This window comes from Tiliqua scincoides, chromosome 1 (assembly GCF_035046505.1).
Source record: "Tiliqua scincoides isolate rTilSci1 chromosome 1, rTilSci1.hap2, whole genome shotgun sequence".
Taxonomy (NCBI): Eukaryota; Metazoa; Chordata; class Lepidosauria; order Squamata; family Scincidae; genus Tiliqua; species Tiliqua scincoides.
Genome location: NC_089821.1, coordinates 46,408,815 through 46,431,230, shown reverse-complemented (window position 1 = coordinate 46,431,230; position 22,416 = coordinate 46,408,815). Strand labels below are relative to the sequence as shown.

The 22,416-nt window shown below is 44.0% G+C and overlaps 1 protein-coding gene and 1 pseudogene across 3 annotated transcripts; both read right to left on the bottom strand.

Moving 5' to 3' along the window:
- Nucleotides 1–1,874: 1,874 nt before the first annotated feature.
- LOC136660612 (uncharacterized) lies at nt 1,875–7,107 on the bottom strand. Of its 3 annotated transcripts, none has more exons than XM_066637918.1 (4): nt 7,022–7,107; nt 6,284–6,376; nt 5,002–5,121; nt 1,875–3,532 (listed from the first exon to the last, which is right to left on the bottom strand). In XM_066637918.1, the coding sequence occupies exons 3-4, from the start codon at nt 5,101–5,103 to the stop codon at nt 2,000–2,002; spliced, it is 1,635 nt and encodes a 544-aa protein (XP_066494015.1). In that variant the 5' UTR covers nt 5,104–5,121; nt 6,284–6,376; nt 7,022–7,107; the 3' UTR covers nt 1,875–1,999. The 3 variants fall into 3 exon arrangements, with proteins under 3 accessions (XP_066494015.1, XP_066494023.1, XP_066494031.1); XM_066637926.1 differs by lacking the exon at nt 7,022–7,107 and adding an exon at nt 6,871–6,941; XM_066637934.1 differs by lacking the exons at nt 6,284–6,376; nt 7,022–7,107 and having other exon boundaries at nt 5,002–5,207.
- A 10,602-nt stretch (nt 7,108–17,709) lies between these two features.
- LOC136638128 (5S ribosomal RNA) lies at nt 17,710–17,828 on the bottom strand (annotated as a pseudogene).
- Between the last annotated feature and the right edge of the window lie 4,588 nt (nt 17,829–22,416).

Sequence of the window (22,416 nt, the reverse complement as noted above, 5' to 3'; positions counted from 1 at the left end):
ACTAACATGATGTGAAACATGTTATAGTTTAATGTAGGTTTCTATAAATATGTACATACTTGTAGGGCTCAAGCATTCATCAACACTAAGAGGTATGACCATAGCTGTATCCCAAACATAGAATACTTTAACAATATGAGTCAAATGTCAATAATTGTATGGATTAGACTATTTTAACTTCAAGCTTTTAATTTTTTCATTTTAAAAGTTAACTTCATTTTTTCAAGTCTATGAAAATAGATGCCTTCTTTCACAACACTGATATAAGGATGTATTTAACATAAATATAAAGCCAAAAACGGCATTGAGACAGGTTGCAATAGAAAAGTACAGAAAATATGAATGAAGGTTAACATTACAACAAACCCTGCAATGAAGGTGAAGACAAATTAAAATAACTTTATAAATCTACACTGTAGTCATTACAATTTACAAAACTGACAGCCCAACCCTATTGCAGTGCTGTGCCATGCTAGCTGTTGTAAACATGCCATAAAGCATGTTTGCAACAACTTGTGAATAGGCAGTGCCAGTGGGAAGGCCTGCGCTGTCCCCAAATCCACACCAACAGCCACCGGCACTAGTAAATTCAGCACTAAGCCGCACAGGGCGGGGGAGGATGAAATGAAGACAGGGATGGGATGTTTCAGAGAAGGGGAGGGGTGGTTTAGGCCTGGGAGAAGGGCAGTGTTGGTGGAGGAGGTCTCCATCATATCATAATCCCTGTCCCAAGCCTGAAAGCCCTACATAGGACATCTTGGACTTGCACCAATGTTTTTGCCGGTCCAGATCCAAGTACCCCACTAGGCAGGCTGGCACTCAACTAGGGGTAAGGGAACATTTGTTCCCTGAGGAGACCTCTAGCCTGTTCAATTCAGCACTGAGTATAGCATAGGCTATGAGCTGGATAGGATTGGGCTGTTAATCAATGAAACTTTAAAACAAATTGTTTAACGCTGTCTGCCATCTTAATCAGTAAGATAGTTGGTCAATTATTTTAATCAGTAAGGACAAGCGATTTCAGGACAGAGTGCTGAAAGGACAACCTACCCTTCCTTTTTCCTCCTCCTCCTGACATATTTTCCTGCTGTTTTTGGTGGGCTGGCAGCTTCCAATTAAAGAGAATTACTTCTGTATAAGTAGCCACTTATGGCGCAATCATACCTTGCGCTGGAACAGGCAAGCCAAGAGGCTTGCGCTGTATCCAGTGCAGGATAGGGGCCCAAGGCAGCTTGGCCAGAGATAAGGGGAAATTCTTCCCCTTACCGCCCTCCACCTGCCCTCCCCCTGTCCAGGAATGCTTCCCTCCTGCCAACACAAGCCTTGCCAAGGAAACCAGCATGGAAGCTTGTGTCAGCCTCCGCAGGCTGGCGCACCTCTGAGCACCAGCCCAGCTTCCTCCTGAGGAGGCACAAACGTGCCTTATGGCACAATTGCAACCCTCCTGGGCCAGTGCAAGAGACTTGCGCTGGCCCATGGGTGCCTCAGGATTGCGCCCTTAGTGTGTTAAGTTGCAGACTGGGTGCTTAACTTATGTGTAGAATGCAGGGAGCTCCAATAGCAGGGCCTCCCCTGGCCAGCATATCTGCTGCAACTATTCATCAAGAACAAATCTAACATTCTGTACAATAGCTATTTGGACACAGCATGGGACATCATAAGGGAAGCAAGAATTTAATAAGGAATTCACAACAAGCACAAAAGAAAGTTGCCTGTCCTGGGCACCCTCTTTGTCTTCCACCAGATTCCCTCACTGCATGGCATAGCTGTTGCTACAGCAACACTTAGGCCGCAATTGGGTTTCAGTGCCTTTTAAAAGGGACAGACTGTCCCCTTGCACAAGCCATATATTGCATCCTGTGAATTTCTGAACAGAAGGCAGGGCTGTCAATTGGCACATCACTGATCTTTCCACAACATGTTCACCTATACACAAATCCATGCTAGCTTCAGATAGGAAAAAGCCTGTCAGGCATTTGAATGCATCTCTTATCTGCCGTTATTTTTTCCTTTTCCTTTTCTCCAATGTCAGCTTTCCCAGTGGAGTTCCAAATACTGTCACATCTGGATCTTTCAGTTTCACTAAAGGAGTTCTAGATACTGTTGCACCCGGGTCTCCTTTCAGTTTAAAGTAGTAAGATGAATTCAGGTGCATTTGAATGTATTTTATATCCTCTGACTTTTGAGACTGAGAACACATGAGGCTTTCACTTTCATCATCCGGCACTTTGACGGTTGTCTCTAATTTACACCTAGGGGACATAGAAATACCATCCCCTGCTCCCTCCAAGGAATGAAAAATTTCTGCATCGGTAACACCAGATCTGATTCTGTAAGGCAAGCTAAGATCCAGTGGTTGCTCATGGCAATCTATAGGCTCCCTTTTAATTAAGAAAGAAGCCACTGCCAAGGAACTGAAGAAGTCGTCTGTCTGAACTCCACATTCTTGAGTCGCTGGAAAGTGCTCTCGCCTCTTACTTGGAGTCAGACTGCAGGAAGACCGCAAAAAACTGTTCTCAAAAGTTTCCTTTGCAGCTGATACCTGGGAAAACTGCAGACTGCTGGAAGTGTTGCTGTTACTGCAGCTTCCTTCTGAAACAGCCTCCTTAGCATTGTTTGGAGGATGAAGAGGCAAGAAGCTGTTGTGAAGCTGCTGAGTTATAAACAGCTCTTGACTATCAATGTCACTGCTTATTGCTTCAGCATCTGAACTCATTTGAGAAGGTCTGTTGTCCTCTCGGTCTCCCATATCGAGTTCTTCTTCAGAGTCACAAGTTTTAACCTCCAGTGTTTTTGGAGTCGAAGACAAAGGGGACTCTGTGCTAGCGCAGCTGCTTTTTTCAGTTATGTTGGCTACCTGCAGGATTCCCTTACACAACTTCCTGTTCTGTTGAAAGCCTTTTATGGTGCTACCTCTAAAAAAATGCACTGCATCAAATTCTTCATGTTTACAAGGCACCTGAAGCCTAGGAGTTCTTCTCCGACTTAATCCCTTCTGTCCCCTTTTCCCATTCACAAGGGGATCCAAGAATAAGGGGAAACAAAACTGCTTTTCTGTGCTCTGACTCTTTGGAGTAGCTTTAAATATTTTTAAATGTTTCTCTTTTGTCCCTCTCAAGACCCCTTGAGTGCCATCACCACATTCAGAGTTGTGAAGTCTCTTTGCTTTTTTGTCTTTCTTTTTAGTGAGAAGTTCCAGGAAAGATGAGTCTGACATCTTGCCAACCTCTCTTTGGTTAGAGTCCAAGCAATTTGGTTCCCTAGAATGATTTTTACTCTCTCTGAGATGTTTATCTTTTTGGTAAACTGGATCATTCATGTTTTCTGAACACAAGACAATGTTTTCTTTTTCCATTAAGAGACTGGGATTCTTTTTCTTTGCTCTCTCCCATTCCTTCCATTTCTTTGTGTGCTTCTTGGCTTTAACTTTCACTTTTCCTTGACTTTTGGTAGGCGTTTCCAAATAATTGAGACAGCTGTCAAACAGGTGCAAAAGTCTAGCTTTCTTTTCCTTTGAATCAAAGTAAGATTTCTAAAAAGAAAGAAAAATCATCTTTGGTATTATTTGTGCATTTACGGAGCACCATCAACATTGACAATAAATGCTAAATAATACCAGTAAATATAAATTTAATTATGTAAGCGTACATATATTCCTAGATGTTACTCAACATTCTCAAACCCATGTGCATGATCCTACTAGAGTTCAGTAAAAGTTCCATTAGTTTTTCCACTGAAATCAACATAATTTATAAAAACACTAAACTTTGATAGAATTAGGCCTATGTATTTTATGTCAGCCACTAAAATATTTTTTTTAAACCACAAAAATATTTAAATGTGACTGGACTGTACCTCATGGTTGCCACTGAGCACACACTCATTGTGATGATACAGCCCCAGTAAGCTCCTTGGTATACTTGCATCATATATGCATTTACAAGCACACATCTATTGAGTTCAAATGTTACATCTTTAAGACATAGTGTATATATCTAAACACCTTAAAATGCCATGTTTGAAACAGCCCTCAACCTCATTTTCCCGTCTGTAGAATGGAAAACAATAGGAATGTATTCACATTGTACGGAGGGTAATTCACAGCCCAATCCTAACCCCAATTTTCTAGCACTGCTAGAGCCACAGTGCAGCCTCAAGGTAAGAAAACAAACATTCCCTTACCTTTAGGTAGCCTCCATGACTACCCACCACCACCACGGAATGTAGTGCATAATCTGTTGGCACAGCTGTTATCAGTGCTAGAAAATTGGTTAGGATTGGGTAGTAAAATAAGGAAATGATATCATTTTCCCCAAGACCTAGAGAGGGGGTGGAATATAAAGCTACATTTTAAAATGTTACAAAATTGCAGAAGAGGTTTATTAATAGATGTGTACATCTTTAAAAAAATGGGTGTGGAGTGTGACAAAAAGAGCAGCAAGGCAACAAGAGGAAACTTTTCTTCCTTTCACCTTCTCTCTTTCCATTTCCCAGACGTGCTTCCTGGCTTTTCCAAGTTGGTTCTGGGAATTGACCCAATAGTCCCTCTTCTTCCATCCAAAAACACTTGGCTTGAGCGGAGGTACTGGTGAGATTCCCCAGGCACAGCTCCATAGGGCTGACATACAAGCAAGAGGACCCCGCCCCCAAAGCCCAGAACACAGGGACTGCCAGCCAGTTTTCTTGAACCAGCTCACAAGAAAATTTGGACTGTTTCCTTGCAGACTTGGACATGGCTGCTCCCTGTCAAAGAGACCTTGTACCCAATGGATCTACAGAGCTAGTATGCAAGACCACCAAATGGACTCTATTAGACAATCAATGCCACTCCCTAGGTACTTTAAGCTGTTTAGAGGAGCAGTTCCCATTGCAGCTCAGCTTCTAGGGAGGACTGGGCTGAGATACAATACCCTAGAAGCCAATTCTCATCCTTCCTTAGGGCTCCAGGCTGAAGTAACACAGCAACACAATTCCAACCCAGAATGAACAAACAAAAGATACCTGCTCTCCAGAAACATCCTCCTGCAGTGATGATGGCAGCAAATCAGGGAGGTACTGGTGCTTCTTTTTCTTCTTAGTACTGTTTAGAGCCATTTCATTCATCTGACTGGTGTTCCTCTACTAAATTTTCAGAAAGAAATTCTTTTAAAATTGAGAGTCAGAAGCAGTGTTCGCAACTCAACAAATGGCCCTGTAACTTAGCAACATTTTTCATACTTAAAGCCACTTGATACAAAAAGAAACTAGCAATCTGAAATATATATATGCTTTTAGTCCATTTGGTATGTACCACATGGTCATAATTAGATCTAGTATTGTGAATGATTTTAATTACTGTACAGTGTGCTATACAATACAGTCTTCTAGTATAAGTAGAGACTTCAGAGTTTGAGAATCTCGTCTGAATTTTTATAAACACATGCAGAACTTTCTGGAAATGAGGGAAGTTATGCATAGCTAAAATTAGTTTCTAATTTTAAAAAGGATCCCAAATTTAAAAAAAAATGATTGGAATGCCTGCTAACTAGCCAAAAAGGTATCTTTAAAATTGTGCTCCACTTATATTTAGCAGAGCAACTGTACCTCTTCACATGGAGTATCTTGCTGGTGACTCTCCTGCATTTTTTTTAAGATTGTGAGTCCTTTGGCGACAGAATCATTTATTGATCCATTTCACTATGTAAATCACATTATGAACTACTCTTGTTGTGAAGAGTTATATAAATATTCTTAATAATAATAACTTCATTTCACAAGTTAGAAATTCCCTGTTTTCTTACGCCTAAATCTCCACCCTGTGCCAACTTTAAATGGGCCAACTTTCCTCCTTCTCTACACCTTTAGTTTGGGGGAGGGGGGAGAAAACTATGTTTAAATAATCCAACCCACAAATTTAAAAGTACCTAATAAGATCTAGCCTACAACACTAACTGGAGTACACCAATACAAGCAAATTTGTATTTGCTACTAGTCATATCATAAGTACTTTTTTCAGAATTTTAGGTCTCTACCCTTAGGGTTGGGACCATTACATATCTCAATATAAATTGAAACATAAAGGTATGCATACAGATTAAATGCATAACCATGCTCTCCCTCCCCCCAAAAAAAACACACACACACTTTCCACTTCCTGCTTATTCCTTGATTTTTTAATGGTAATTATCAGTGGGATTTGGCACACGGCACAGCACAATACAGCTGATTTTCAAAATAGATGTTATATAGAGCAAGATAGGGAACACAAGGGGTCTGTTTAAACAACAGGGGGAAAATGCTTAACTGAGGTTGATAATCTGTTGAACTCCTCCAGACAAAGCGATTCAGGGCTTAGATTGAACGCCAAGAGGAACAATCTTCTTGCTGTATTCCAAAGCTACAAGAGGAAAAAAATTAGGGCTGTAAGTCCAAGCACGACTTGAGCAAAGATCCATTCAGGGAAGCATGCACATAGCTACCTTGCTTGCAGAGTTATGCTATCTCTTGGATACGGCAACAGGATGGCCACCCAGGGGCCTGCACTTTCGTGACCAATACATGGCCAGAATGGGGGCCGTACTGGTCAAGAGCCCAATCTATGCATGCCTAATCAGAAGCAAATCCTATTACAGTCAATGGGATTTACTCCCAGGAAAGTGTGCCTAGGATTGCTGCCACAGGGCCCAATCCTATTCAACTTTCCAGCACCGGTGCAACTGCAATGCAGCCTTGGGGTAAGGGAAGAAATGTTCCCCTACCTTGAGGAGGCCTCTGTGACTGCGTCCCCCCACAGGATGCAGTGCCTGCCCCACTGGCACTGGAGAAACGGATGGGATTGGGCCCTCAGTTGCCCCAGCCCACACCCTTCTAGGGCCAGCTCTGGCTGCTCACCCCTGATGTCAACGCAGGCTTTGGGGTGTCATTTCTAAGGAGGGTTTTTCACCATTCATTCTTCCTTTCCGGAGAAGAGAGAGAGGCTTGTACCCCGGGGCACATGCACAGAGCGCAGGAACCCCGCGCCCGCCTGGCCCCTTGGTCTGACCTGTCGACCGGGCGCTCCCAACACGCTGCGCAGCTCGGAAGGCTTGCTTGGGTGGCGCGCGCCCGCAACCACCCGCAACCGCTCTGCGCTCCGGACAGGCGCCTGCAGGCTTTGGAAAGGGCGCCGCCTGCGCGTGCGCTCACCTTCCGCCCGCCGAAGCGAGACGTGTGGGGAGGGGCCGGAGCGAAAGGGCAGCAGCGGGACAGGCTGCCAGAGCGCACGAGGAGTAGAGGGCAGGCTCTGATCGTTCAGGGATGCTCCAGCGCATCTCGCAAGAGCCCCCAAAGTGCGCGTCTCTTCGGAAACCAGTCCCACTGGGTAGGCTTGCTTTCGAGAGGGGGACCATCGTGCCACAGGGTTTTAGTGGGAGCAGTTTATTCGTGTACTTATCAGTGAATCCCGAACTGTGGGTCCAGAGACCCACTGGTGGGTCGCGACCTGATTTGGGGCGCATCTCCAAAGGGGTGATAGATCCGATAAGTGATTGTCTGGAGCCCTGAGGATGTTCAAAAATCAGATACTGCAGCTGCTAATTAGTTACCCCGCAAAAAGCTCAGCTCCTGCAGTTTGCAAGATCAGCTGCAAACTGCCCTGCAAGGAGCTGAGCTCCTGCACAGCCCAATCCTATCCACCCTTTCCTGGGAGTAAGCCCCATTGACTCTAATGGTACTTACTTCTGAGTAGACATGCATAGGATTGAGCTCAAAGTTGGCAAGCTTGTGTATATATGGGGATAAATGTTTGAGGGTCTTTTTCTGGTTATTAATCCTTATAAATAAATAAATGTTATTTCTTTCTAGATCTTTTTTTAAGGTCTGGTAAACCTAGGTGGGTCTTGAGAGAGCATCATTTTGAAAAAAAGTGGGTCCTGGTGCTAAAAGGTTTGGGAACCACTGACTTACTGTTAATAGAAGTTTATTAATGTTTGTCTAACATGCATTATTTAGCATTTCATTTATATCTATATATTAAATTTGATGTATTACATAAGAACAGCCCTGCTGGATCAGGCTATACGCATATCTGGTCCAGCTTCCTGTATCTCACAGTGACCCAGCAGATGCTTCAGGGAGGACACAAGAAAACAAGAGACCAGTATTCTGGTGCCATCCCTTGAATCTGGCATTCTGAGGTAACCCACTTCTAAAATCAGGAGGCTGCACATACATACTTATAACCCATGTAGTTAATCCCGCGAAGTTAATTAGAATGTAATTAACCTGTGGAACTCTTTGCCACAGGATGTGATGATGGCATCAGGCCTAGATGCATTTAAAAGGAGATTGGACAAATTTCTGGAGGAAAAATCCATCACAGGTTAGAAATGGGTTATGTCAGAATGCCAGATGCAAGGGAGGGTACATGCAGGTCTCTTGTCTTGTGTGCTCCCTGAGGCATTTGGTGGGCCATTGTGAGATACAGGAAGCTGGACTAGATGGGCCTATGGCCTGATCCAGTGGGGCTGGTCTTATGTGTACCCATGATGGACTTTTCCTCCAGAAATTTGTCCAATACCCTCTTTCAGGTATCTAGGCCAGAGGCCATCACTACATTCTGTGGCAAGACATTCCACAAACTACAAGCTGAGCAATGGCATAGCTAGGTCATTTGACACCCAGGGCCCATAAATTTTTGTCACCCCATATGACTTTAATTAAATTAAATTAATTGATTAATTCACATTTTTATACCACCCTTCCTGTATGCAGCTCAGGGTGGTATACATGCTTCCTCTCCTTATTTTATCCTCAAAACAACCCTGTGAGGTAGGTGAGTGAGAGATAGTAATAGTCATGACATGAAAGGAATAATGATGGCCAGAAAATAAATGCAGTGAATATTTCCCCACAAGCAATGGATGAAATTCTGCATCAAATGGTATATAACATGATGGTATTATTCCTAAAAGCAATGATTTCCAGAATTTTGGTCAATAGGGTGTCACCCCCCTCCCCAAGAATGTCTAATTGACTTGTTTTGAGTTAAGGCAGTGGTTCTCAAACTTTTAACACTGGGACCCACTTTTTAGAATGATAATCTGTCCAGGACCCACCGGAAGTGATGTCATGGCTGGAAATGACATGATCAAGCACAATAAAATAAATAATTATAATTAAATTAAAGAAAAACAGATAATTAAATAAGCCAGCCCTGTTCCACCAAGTGAATTTTCTCTGTAGCCTGCCTGCAAGAACACCCCCCCTGCAAGAACACACACACACACAAAAATGTCAGTGAGATTGTCAGCCCTCCACAGTGCCCAGTTCAGTGTAAATTCTTATATTTCAAGCATAGCACTATCAGGACCCACCTGGCTTTACAGGTCTTAAAACAAATAAAATGGACCTTACCAGCTGAAGCTTCTGTTTTATTCTTTGGGGTGGGGCTGCCTTCTGGAGCATTTGTTGAGCTCCACTTTCATCATTTCAGGACCATGCAGCTAGCCTTACTTTCTCCTTTGCCTGACTTGCCAAGGCACGTTTGCTTACATGAGAGTAAATGCAACCACATGGCTTACTTTTGCTTTCCATAGGGCTCAATAAATTTGTCTGCTTGGAGGAAGGGACTTCCTTTTGGGGTGTTTTTGGGGGGCTGCTTTCATTGGATAGGAACCATTCTGGTGGTGCTGGATTCCTCTCAGCCTGCCCTGTCCAATGAACTAAGGCAAGCTTGCCTACTCATGAGTAAATGCATGCTATGGCTCGGTTTCACTTTCCACAGGCCTCCATGCATTTTTTTTGTTTCCAGTGTTTTGGACATAACTTTTGATGGAAATGAGATATTTCACTCAGGTTTTTAGCATTGCATTCTGCCTGAAATTCCACATCCAACAGTATATTGCATGATGGGGTTATTCATAAACTCTGCTATGTTAATGAGGTTGTGTCATTTGTGGTGTCACACACACCCCCCGGACCACCCCGCCCCTCACTAGCTACGCCACTGACACTGAGTAAAGAAATTTCTCTTTTGTCTGTCCTAACTCTTCCAACACTCAATTTTAGCAGATGTCCCCTGGTTCTGGTGTCATATGAGAGGAAAAAGCACATCTCTCTATCCATCCCCTGCATAATTTTGTATGTTTCAATCATGTCCCCCCCTCCGGCACCTTTTTGTAGACTGAAGACTCCCAAATGCTGTAGCCTTTCCTCATAAGGGAGATGCCCAAGCCCAGTAATCATTTTAGTCACTCTTTTTTGCACCTTTTCCATTTCCACAATATCCTTTTTGAAATGTGGCAACCAGAACTAGATGCAATACTCCAGGTGTGACCTTAACATCAATTTGTATAATGGCATTATATTAGCTGTTTTATTTTTAATAAATAAATGATTGCAAGCATGAAATTACTATTATGTTGTATTCAAAATATTATTTGTTAAGGATTCTTTATGATATTCATTATTTTTATTTTGTATTTTTCAGGTATGTTTGAATGCAAAAGCAGTTGTAACTTGTTCCATTGTCTTAAACTGTACAAGGGATTTATTTTCAACAGGGAGTATATTTTAGACATACAGGTAAGAAACAGTCACTGGGGAATCTGCAAAGGGTTTGCCATTGATTTTAGGTGATGCAGCCAATCTGGGTGCTTGGCTGCTCTTGCTGTATTTATATTTGCAAACAAACCAATTTTATGAAATCACTGTAAATCTCTAGTTAGAGCCATGACTAGTAGAGTGCTGGCCCAGGGTGACTTAACTGAGGCCCCCTATTATGACCATATAATGGTCATGAAAGTACTGGGCCTAGGGAAGCCACCCCAGTTGCCCTACCCAAAGGATGGCTCTGTGTCTAGTACAGCTCTCTCCTGAACAAGAAAACCAACCCATGTAACAGTCTGCTCTGGTGCTTTTAGTGCTTGCTAGCAGATGTGGGGCGCACTGTTTTTAATGCTGTGTTTATATGTATTTTCCATTACTCCTATTAAACTGTGTACAGTATGTTCAAAATTTTTCTAGATTGTACTTTAATTGGACCAAAGCAAATCAAGAATGGTTCACTGTGCTATGCCCCTCCAAAAAGCATAAAGGGCCTTAGATGGTGAGCAATGAAACTATTTCACTTTTATGGTGATATATTGGGCTCTGTAGCTCAATGCTCTGCATGCTTTCTCAGAAGCAAATGCCACTGCTCTTAATGGGAATTACTTTGTTGTCCCTAAGTAAATGTCCTTCGCACACAGTGAACACTGAACAGAGATTTAGCATCACATGAATAGAATATCCTTAGATTCCTTGAAGTGCTCATAGCAGCCAGGAGGAGAGCTTGTGGAAGCAATTTAGATTAGGACCATGGTACCAGGAGAACTTAACTATTCCCATACTGTTTTACCCATTAAGCTCCTCTGATGCTAGAGGTTGAAGTTTTTCCATGGCAGAAAATTTATGGTTACACAGGCCTACAAAACTGAGGGTCAGAAAAGACTTTCCCAAACTTTATGGTGGTTTGATATGAGTTTGGGGTGCCGATTCCAAAAATAGCATCCTTTTTGCCCTATCACATCTAGTTTTGGAGATATAGCCTCATTAGTGAATGGTTCAAGCAGCTTCCTCATGAGGAAGCCATGGTGTAGGCTTCCTCATGAGGAAGCTGCTTGAACCATTCACTAAAGAGGCTATGCAGTGTCTCTAAAACTAGATGTGATAGGGCAAAAAGGATGCCATTTTTTGAATCGGCACCCCAAATATACCCAGGAATTGGTATAATGTTTAAGGAAGCAAAACGGGTGCTGGCCTGTGTTACCATACAGGGACCTATAAGCCCCCCCCCCATGGCAACCAACAACTTCAAGGGGCAATTATAATCATGAACTTGGCACAGGGAATGGTGAACTCTTCCAATACAAGGGGAAGCCAAAAAGTTCTTACCCTCACCGTGATCCGGATGTGCTAGGGATCTGAAATTTGGTCCACTGACTCTTCCTTCTCTACATATCCACCTTCTAGGGCCACACACTCCCCAAACCTGTGGAACAGTCCTTTAAAACCATCATTGTAGAAGTCTGCAGATTTGGAGGCAAACCAGCTCTCCACAGTAGTACTCATCTCATCATCATCATGAAAACTTCTTCCCTGTAAATGTTTCTTCATATTTGGAAACAGGAAGAAGTCTGAAGGTGCCAGGTTGGGAGAATATGGGGAATGGGGCAGGGGTTCATAGCATAATTGCCACAAAAGTAACTGTTGGCAGCCTGGTATGCAGGTGCATTGTCAGCTAGCAACACACCTTTTCACAGCAAACCACCCCTTGTGCCCTTGATAACATCTCATAATTTTTGTTGCAAGTTCCCTTGAAGATAGAGGAACTTTATCACGATACTCAATTTTGTCCAGCATGCCATCTTCTCCTACTCTTGTGGCTCTAACTTGGTTAACAGGACCTGCAATGCCAAAAACCAGCATATATATTATGAAGGTTTCCACCTATAATTATGTAAAATTACAGATTTCTAGCACACCTATAACATGAATTTAAGAACTTTTTGACCTGCCCTCATACTGCAGTCCTGGTCTAATTTGCCTTCAAATACAGGAGAGCCTAATCATAGATATCATGTCTCATTTGGCCCTTACTTTCAGCAGCATAGGATCAGGCTACATGCAAGATTCAGACTAGAAAAACACATTCCTACAATGGTAGGAGTCTACCATATAACCTGATCCTATATCAGAAAGTGTTTGATGTGATTAAATACTTTTGGAAATGTTTGAAAAGATTCATATCAACAGTGAGCATTTCCAATTACTTTTCCACTCAATAAAAATTCATGATGTAACTGTGGATAGCAACAATAAATAAGATTTCTACAAATGCATCAAAAGGACACTAACCTCAGCTGCATGTTCTGCCAAATCCCAAACCAAGCTCTGCCAGGAGAATTATGCCCACTTTAAGCAAATTAGCTCCCCTTCTTTCCCTCAACAAATTACCTTGGTTCTGCCCTGCAGTCCTACTGGACCCCACCTCCAGGGTAGCTCACCTGTTCAACCTGCAGAGGTCCTCTCTCCTGCCAGCAGCCTCCTGCCACTACAGCAGACCCTTAGCAGGTCTTGGGCACATCAGCCACACACCAAACTCCAGTGTCTCCAGCAGTCCATTAGTCACAAAGTCAGTCAGCGTATCCAGGGCAGAGCCCAAAGTAAATAATCCAAGGTAGGCAAGTCCCATCCAGAACCTGCACTCCTTCCACAACCCTTCCTGCCTCAGGTGCTCCTTATACCCCTGAGAGCCCTATTGCCTTCAAGTGGCTACAGCTGTACAGCACACTCTGCTGGATGCCCAGGCCTTACCCTTAAAGGGGCCACTGCTGACACCACATCTACCTCCTTGCCAGATCTTCCATGATTCCAATACAATGTATCATTTGGAGTAACCTTACCAGTAATAGTTCTGTACATTTAACTACAAGATATGCCATGAAGTTGGAGGAGGAAAGATGACTCAAGCTGATAGGACACAACCTTAATAAAGTGCATTCTAATCAACGAACTTTTTTTTTTTTTTTTACATTTCCTGATAGTATTTGCAGCTTAGCTTAATCCTGTTAAGGAACTGATAGGTAATATTAATGTTGTACTAGAACAGACAGCTGAGCTAACTGCATTGGCTAACATCAGAAAGCTTGTTCTGAGAAGACTGTAAGAAAGCAAGTGTAGAAAGCAAAACTTAAGAAAGCTGATGAATTGCAAAAGTGCCAAAGTCATAACTAATAATTCCTCTCAGGAATTAACTGATTGAAAAATGCTTGAGTCTGTCATCCTGAAATAAGATAACTGGCAATTGTGAAAGCACTTAGCAAGTATTCCAAAAAGTATTCATTTGTTACATTTTAACAGAAACATTCGAATGGTTTAGTAGGAAGCAATTCTTTTTTTTCAAATTAGTGTAAGCATCCATGACTGATGCAAAGTTACTGAGAGCCAGTACTGAATATAGGAAAGAAGGGAAGGGTGCTGTACATTCACAATGGGTTATCTCACAATGGCCGCAGTTCTAATCAATTTTCCAGCACTGATATAAGGACAATGCAACTCAGAGGTAAGGGAACAAATGTTGCCTTATCTTGAGGAGGCCTCCAAGACTCCCCCAACTGCAGGATGAAGCACATGCCCCACTGGCACAGCTATGCCAGTGCTGGAAAGTTGGTTAGGATTGCACCCAATGACTCTCATCTGCAGAACTGTTGTGGCATAGCATTATTCACACAATATGCCAGAAAGAAGTGGGATCAGAGCCAACTTGAGAAATTTTTGTACTGTGTGAAAATTCCAAGGAGTGCTCCCCAACACCTCCAGCTCTGCTGAAGAAGGTAAAATCAGGTGAGAACAAACATCCCTCTCCCCAGCATAAACCTTTCAATAGAGGTGTTTATTTCTAGTGAGTGAGATAGGATTATGGCATAAGAGCCAGATCCAATCCCAGGGCAGTGCCAGTCTCCTGCATGTTGCCCACAAGATGGCCATTGCAAATGTGCTGTAAGATACTTCATGGCAGGCACAAGAAGAGCCGGCACAGAGGCCTGCACAGGAGGACACTGATACTCTGCACCTGGAAGCCTTGGGAGTCATCAGCAGTATGAGTAGTGCAGGGGTGTTCTGGAATGGGGGAAGGCGAAGGTGAAACTGGGTGTGGGGTGGCACCCACCTAGGTCATTATTCCTCAAAATGGCCTCATGCAGTAAGTTATGCTGAAAGGCAGTGACTTGTCCATGGCTACCTAGCATGCCTTCATGCCTGAGTTGGAATTTGAACCCAGGTCTTCTTGCTCATCTGGCAATCTATCCACTGCAGTGCACTGGTGGTAATTTCAGATGGTAAGTGTTCTTACAGCTCAAAACATATTTTGCCATGAAAATGAACATTACAATACACACAGTTCATGAGTTTGTCACACATCCACAGGTCCACATTTAGAAAATTGATGCCACAAATTGAGCATGTCTGCCCCCAGCCTCTTTTCTACCTGCACAGTCCACAAACACATACAGCACAAACTTCAAGATTCTCTGCACATGGACATTTTTATGAGTTTTGATGGCTGGGCTTGAACTACACCTAAGCCTTGAACTTAGGCTTTGTCTCACCCGGTCAGTAGGGACTGACAAGTGGCCAAGAGCAAGCAGACGGCATCTGCTGTAATGCAGGATACAGTCCAACCAGCAAGCTGTGACAATAGGTGCATGCACATCAGAATGTCTGCTTGATAGAAAGACACCGTTTGTCTGCGGTATAGGGCTGTCTAGACGAACTTGACGTAGACGTGTAACTGGTGCCTCTTGGTATTCATGAAAAGAAGATGTGCTTGGAATACATGCAGAGAACGATGACTCTTCCTTGCCAGCCTTTTGCCTGCACACAGTATAGCTGACTAAAGGCTGAGTTTGGAAATGTAACCTTTTTTTTTGGAGGGGGGAATTCTGTAGCAGCTGCCACAAGCTCCAAAATGCTGCTCACAAACACAAATGCCTGGTATATGACATGGAGGTAAAGGCTTGCCTGGATATGATGTTTATCACAGTTATGATGACATTGAAAGGGAAACAGCACACATGTTGCTACATTCTGTAGCTCTCTCCATTCTCTGGAAAAGAAATAGCTTTTTTTTCATTTGGTGAATTTAGTGTTGGGCTGTGTCGCAACTTGATCAGAATGGGTGAAGTCATGTTTGGAGGGTTGCCCCTGTTGTTACATATGTCAGGTGAGGAGGGGAAATAATTTTAGGCTGTTTTATAATGGCTGTGGGAAAGTACAGTGTGTGATATTATGGAGCCATCTTGCAATGCACACCGAAACTGTGAGACATTAGATACAAGAGCGTAGGATGTTATGGATGGAGTTGCACAGAAGCACCAAATGTGGATTTAACTGATGGGTAGAGGTGTTGAAAATTGTGTTATTTATTTATTTTACTCAAAAGTAAGCTCATTGTGATCAGTACGACTTATAGCCCAATCCTAATGGAGCTGCCCATGCCACAGTATAGTGGTGCTGTATCCTGTGGGTCCAGGGAGGCAGCTGCGAGTCTTCTCAAGGTAAGGGAACATTTGTTCCCTTACTTTATATCAGCCTCTATGGGTCTACTTCTGGACAAGCTCAATCACTGGCACAGATTTGAGTAGCCCTGTGTAGGTTTTCAGGTCCAGGATGGGGGTTAGGATCCAGTGGCAGCCACTGCACACAGCCTTTCCAGCCCTTGATGGCCTGTATAAGGCCTTAAGGCCTTCTGAGGGCCAGAGAGGCCATGTGCAGACTCTCCAGCCCTTGAAAGGCCTCCAGAAGGCCTTAGAAAGGCTTCTGGAGACCTTAGGCCTTCTTTCTAAGAACTTCTGAGGGCTGGAGAAGCCTCAATACCTTCTGAGGCCTCTGGAAGGCCTTAGACAGGTACTTCTGGATTTTGGAAAAATCAAAAGTTTCTACAGCCTTCTGGAGGTCTCAGAAGGCTTTTGGAGGGCCAGAGAGGCCATGTATGACCCCTCTGGCCCTCAGAAGGCCTTAAAAAGACTGTGGACGGGGGGGGGGGGTATGGTGCCTCACCTGCCTCCAATGACCACATGTTCCTGGTGCTCATGCATGAGTATGGGTAGATCAAGATGTCACCTAGGTAAATTATCACAAAATGATCAGGATACTCTTGGAAAATATAATTCATGAAATGCTGGAACACAACAGAAGCATTACAGAAAGGGCTTCACCATATAGTCATATTGGTCATATCAGATCTGAAACTACATTGTCTACTCATCCCCTTTCCGGATACATACAAGGCTATATGCTACCTGCAGGTCAAGTTGGGTGTATCTCTTAACACTGCAAAAGTGTTCCATCAAGTCAGGAATCAATGATAAAAGATAGCAATTCAAATAGGCTTTTTTGTTCAAATCCCAAGAGTTGTTGCACAGGTGGAGTTCCTTGCATTTGGTCTTTATGAACATGACAGAGGCAGTAGCCAGTGGGATAAAGGGGTGTATGAGACCCCTTTGTAAGTTTTCAGCAATGAACTTCCACAGAATTGCCAATTAGGCCTTGGAAAGGGGGCGATATAAGTTCTTCCTCACCGGAGCAGGCCTTGGCAGAGTCTGAACATGGCTGTGCTCCAGCATTTCTCAAAAGATTGCTCAGCCAGTTCTAGCACTGCTGCCAAGGTGTATGTGGACTAATTTGGTAATCCTTATCCTGCCATTTCTTTCTTCATTAACTGAGGAGAGTTGGCCTCTCTTGCCTCTTTCCATTCTCCTCGGTATATATACAGTATAGTATACAATGGTAGCGAACTCTGCCCTCTGAACTTTTTTCAATGAAAGATATGATTTTGAAGGATATGATTTTGAAAGTTATGGTCTCTCTGTAATAAGCTTTTCATGAATTTGTTTATTCTGTGAATAAAAATGTGAAATGATAGTTATGATTATGTTATTGAGGAGATCTGAGTTATGAAAGTAAGCAGCGATTTGGCTTCTAAAGATGTCAGGAGATGTTTCTACAACACACACACACACAGACAGAGAGAGACAGAGAGCTGCAAATTACAGGTCGTAGAATTACAAGGTTGTAAAAAAAAGAAAATTAAGCATGCTAAAGTCCCACTGAGATTAATGGTTAACTTGTGTGTTGTCTTCAATGATGCTTAGTCATTGAATAGAACCCATTAGTGGTTGGCAACCTTCAGTCTCGAAAGACTATGGTATAAGCCTACAGCACCAGGTATTCCCAGGCGGTCTCCCATCCAAGTATTAACCAGGCCTGACCCTGCTTAGCTTCCGAGATCAGATGAGATCGGGCATGTGCAGGGTAATATTAAATAATACTTCAGCAAGAATAAATTCTGATATGGCACCAACCATAACCACCCTTCCATATTTTCCACAAACAGAACAAGTGTGCAATTAGTTACCAGAGTCGTATGCATGTATTACATGTTGATCCCACCATTCCTCCAAGGAGTTCAGTGTGGCTTACTTGTCTTCACATCAACCCCGTGAGGTCACTTACGCACAATCCTATGCATGTCTACACAGAGGTAAGTCCACTATGTTCAGTGGGGATTAAGATTGTGTGTAAGATTGTTGCCAGGCAGCCCAATCCTAAAGCCAGTGACTTTGCCAGGTGCAGCAGTGCCAGAATGGTGACCACTGTATTCAGTGGCCCCCACTGGGATTGCTGGAGGCCTCTATGGGAAGGGGACTTTCATCTCCTCCCCCTGAGTAATGAGGGCTGCAAGGGGTCTTCTCCAGTCTGAGCAGGCAAAATAGCTTGTGCAGGCTGGAGGAGCTCCAGGTCGGGCCTTTCAGCCTGACATAGAGCATAGGATCTGGCAGAGTAGGACTTCACCAGTCCTATCCCCTCACACCCCAGTTCCTCCCCATGACCACCCTCCCCCGCCCTGTTCTGCCCACTCCCCCGCCTCCCTCCCACTCTGAATCTACTCACCACCAACAGGCACAATTGGAGTGTTGGCCGGCCTTCCAAGCAGTACTGAGGCTCAGCGCCAACTGGTGCTGGTGCAGTGCCAGTGGCCCCTCCTCTTCAGGTGCCACAGACATGCCTTACAGCACGTTTGTGACACCCAGCACTGGCATTGAGGAAATTTAGGATTGGGCCCTTACAGCCCAATCAGTATGGGAGGTATGCCAACATACCTCCACATATGCTGGCACAATTAAAGCTCCATCAGTGTAGAAGTTAGCCCACCAACAAATGCGCCATAGATGCTAGTGCAATGCTAGAAAAATGCCACACTGGCATAGCTTGGACACCTACACAACTCCATCGGTGGAAAGTCCAAAGGAGGGAGGAGACTGGGGCGTAATGTGTGAGCATCGGCAGCATAACCCAGAATGCTGCCCAGTGCCACCTTGGGCCTACTGTCTCTTCACAATTAAAAAAAATTGCAGCCACTTACCAAATTCCTTGTGCAGTTTCTTCAATTATGGAAGTGCAGGACTTGCCTGATTGATTTAAAGGAACCATTCAAATTGAGGAGTCCCACCATTTCTGTGGTGTCTATAAATCAAAATAGAAGTCCTGCACTACCATCCTTCAAGAAACTGCAGATCAGTGCAGATCCACTCTTAGCAGGTGGAAAGCAGATCAGTTTGGGCTGTAACCATGGCAGGGAGTGTCTCCTCTCTTTTGGTGAATTCCAGGGACTCCAAACATTTCGACTGCTGGCCAAACACTCATCTGAATATCTTTTATCTTTCAGGTCTGCCCCATTGCCACAGGAGGTGGTCCTTTGAACAGAGTTCCACTGGAGCTCTCCCTTCCCCTGGAAAGAGAAAGGTAATGTTCCAGGCCACCATGCTCTTGCCCCAAAGAGGGAACAACTTCATGTACACTCATGGTGCTACACTTCATGTCGTACCATTCTCCCTCAAAACAGAGTATGCAGCTCAAGCTAGAGAACATGTGTGACTGATGCTGTTGTAAAGTTCTTGTTACTCTCTCTGTGCTTTTCCTTCCTCTCCACAGGCAGCTGTTCTACAGGCAAAAACACCATACAGACCCCAAGGGAAACTTACAGCTTGCATGCCTGCAATGACCAATGTAAGCTCAGCTACTGCTCAGTGAAGTTGCTGACCTACATCTCCTGTGGCTTTGCAAATGGCACGAAGGACAGCGAACTGACTGGTGTAGCCTGACCTCACTGGCACCTGTTAACTTGGCAGTCTGTTCAATGCATTGTAATGGTACAACAGCCCTGCAGAATGCTGGACAACCCCGCTTGTGTGTTTCTCTTTTAGGTGCTGCTCTATCACTGATGCAGTTCAAGCAACACTTTGACTTGATCTCACTAGCTAATAGAGGTCCCTTTGTTCCACCTTAGTTTTTTTCCGCGTTTTTTTTTTTTGTCAGCTGGCCTCACCAGCATTACTAGAAGGTCTGCACTGGCATGACATTGCCTGGACGGGCATAGGATACATTGCACTGGTGTAACTGTACCATTGGCACTGAGTCTCAATATAATTGGACCACTGAGAACTTGAATAAATTCTGAGTTTATGTTGCATGCCACTGTCACTTCTAAGCAATGAACTGGCCTGTTTCTTTTATCTTCCTGTTTGTTTATTCCTGTATCGGACTGAAAACTTATGAGGAAAAGTTGCAAAGTCATATTAACGACTGCGCTTCTAAAATTGTCCAGTAGCTGAACATCAGGTAGCTGAACACTCTAATTCACATTTTCAGCCCAGAAGGATACTTTTGTTGTTGTTTGCTTTTTAGGCCAATTACCTATTAATTTTGAAACTGCATACCCACAAAATAGTCTGCTGGATTATCCAGTCATCACTGTCGAACAAATGATCTTGTCTTCATTTTGAACCCATTGATATACAGGCTTTTTACTTTAAGTCCCAACAATAATTCCTTCACGTCACAGAACATAAGAACATAAGAACAGCCCCACTGGATCAGGCCATAGGCCCATCTAGTCCAGCTTCCTGTATCTCACAGCGGCCCACCAATGCCCCAGGGAGCACACCAGATAACAAGAGACCTCATCCTGGTACCCTCCCTTGCATCTGGCATTCTGACATAGCCCATTTCTAAAATCAGGAGGTTGCACATACACATCATGGCTTGTAACCCGTAATGGATTTTTCCTCCAGAAACTTGTCCAATCCCCTTTTAAAGGCGTCCAGGCCAGACGCCATCACCACATCCTGTGGCAAGGAGTTCCACAGACCGACCACACGCCGAGTAAAGAAATATTTTGTTTTGTCTGTTCTAATTCTCCCAACACTCAATTTTAGTGGATGTCCCCTGGTTCTGGTGTTATGTGGGAGTGTAAAGAGCATCTCCCTATCCACTCTGTCCATCCCCTGCATAATTTTGTATGTCTCAATCATGTCCCCCCTCAGGCGTCTCTTTTCTAGGCTGAAGAGGCCCAAACGCCGTAACCTTTCCTCATAAGGAAGGTGCCCCAGCCCAGTAATCATCTTAGTTGCTCTCTTTTGCACCTTTTCCATTTCCACTATGTCTTTTTTGAGATGCAGCGACCAGAACTGGACACAATAATCCAGTTGTGGCCTTACCGATTTGTACAACGGCATTATAATATTAGCCGTTTTGTTCTCAATACCTTTTCTAATGATCCCAAGCATAGAATTGGCCTTCTTCACTGCCGCCGCCGCACATTGGGTCGACACTTTCATCGACTGTCACAGACAGCTCAGAACGGATCAGCCTATATGTAAAGTTTTTAATTTTTTGCCCCAATGTGTATGACTTTACACTTACTGACATTGAAGCGCATCTGCCATTTTGCTGCCCATTCTGCCAGTGTGGAGAATCCTTCTGGAGCTCCTCACAATCACTTCTGGTCTTCACCACTCAGAAAAGTTTGGTGTCGTCTGCAAACTTAGCCACCTCACTGCTCAACCCTGTCTCCAGGTCATTTATGAAGAGGTTGAAGAGCACCGGTCCCAGGATAGATCCTTGGGGCACATCGCTTTTCACCTCTCTCCATTGTGAAAATTGCCCATTGACACCCACTCTCTGTTTCCTGGTCTTCAACCAGTTCTCAATCCACGAGAGGACCTGTCCTCTAATTCTCTGACTGTGGAGCTTTTTCAGTAGCCTTTGGTGAGGGACTGTGTCAAACGCCTTCTGAAAGTCCAGATATATAATGTCCATGGGTTCTCCCGCATCCACATGCCTGTTGACCTTTTCAAAGAATTCTATAAGGTTCATGAGGCAAGACTTACCCTTACAGAAGCCATGCTGATTCTCCCTCAGCAAGGCCTGTTAGTCTATGTGTTTGTCTATGTATTACAGGCCATGCAATATTAAATTATACACTGTGTGTTGATATGCATACTGGTCAACCACAAATGACTTTTAGGCAGTTTTGCTGATTGTGAGGTACCTAAAAACAAAAGAGGCCCAGGCTGGTCCACCACCTGAAAAGGCGGCTGGTCTGCCTCTTTCCCTTTTCTGAGAATACACATATCAAACCCTGCTGAGTGCCAGCATCAGCACCCCCTGCATCAGATAGCAAACACACCATCAGAAGTCACCACCTTATCCTCATCCAGATCCTTCTCCACCACCACGACCTCCCCTCCCACAGTTTCTTGTAAAGTGCACGGCCAGGAGATTCCTGTTCCTCCCTGCTGCCCACCCTGCCACATTATAAGAAAGTGTGTAGGCGGAAAGGCAGAAACCCTTTTCGCAAGCTCTTCAGAAAAGAACTTGCTGCAGCAGAGGCAGAGCTGGAAGATGACCTCCTCCTTGTCTCCCATGTTCTTTGAACATATGCGAAAAGGATAGGCAGGAGGGCCAGGGAAGATGGTTGGAGTGTACCGATTGTCAGGCGTCCACCACCGCATCACTTCCTCTCTCAATCTGACCCATGAAGCAACCATTTCAGCCAGTCTTATACAGGGTGACCCC

Bases quoted from the DNA above. Each gene is read 5' to 3' on its own strand.
- LOC136660612 (XM_066637918.1), bottom strand. From the start codon at position 5,103: ATGAATGAAATGGCTCTAAACAGTACTAAGAAGAAAAAGAAGCACCAG. The intron at 3,533-5,001 runs GTATCTTTTGTT...CTTTCTTTTTAG, and splicing joins AGGATGTTTCTGGAGAGCAG to AAATCTTACTTTGATTCAAA.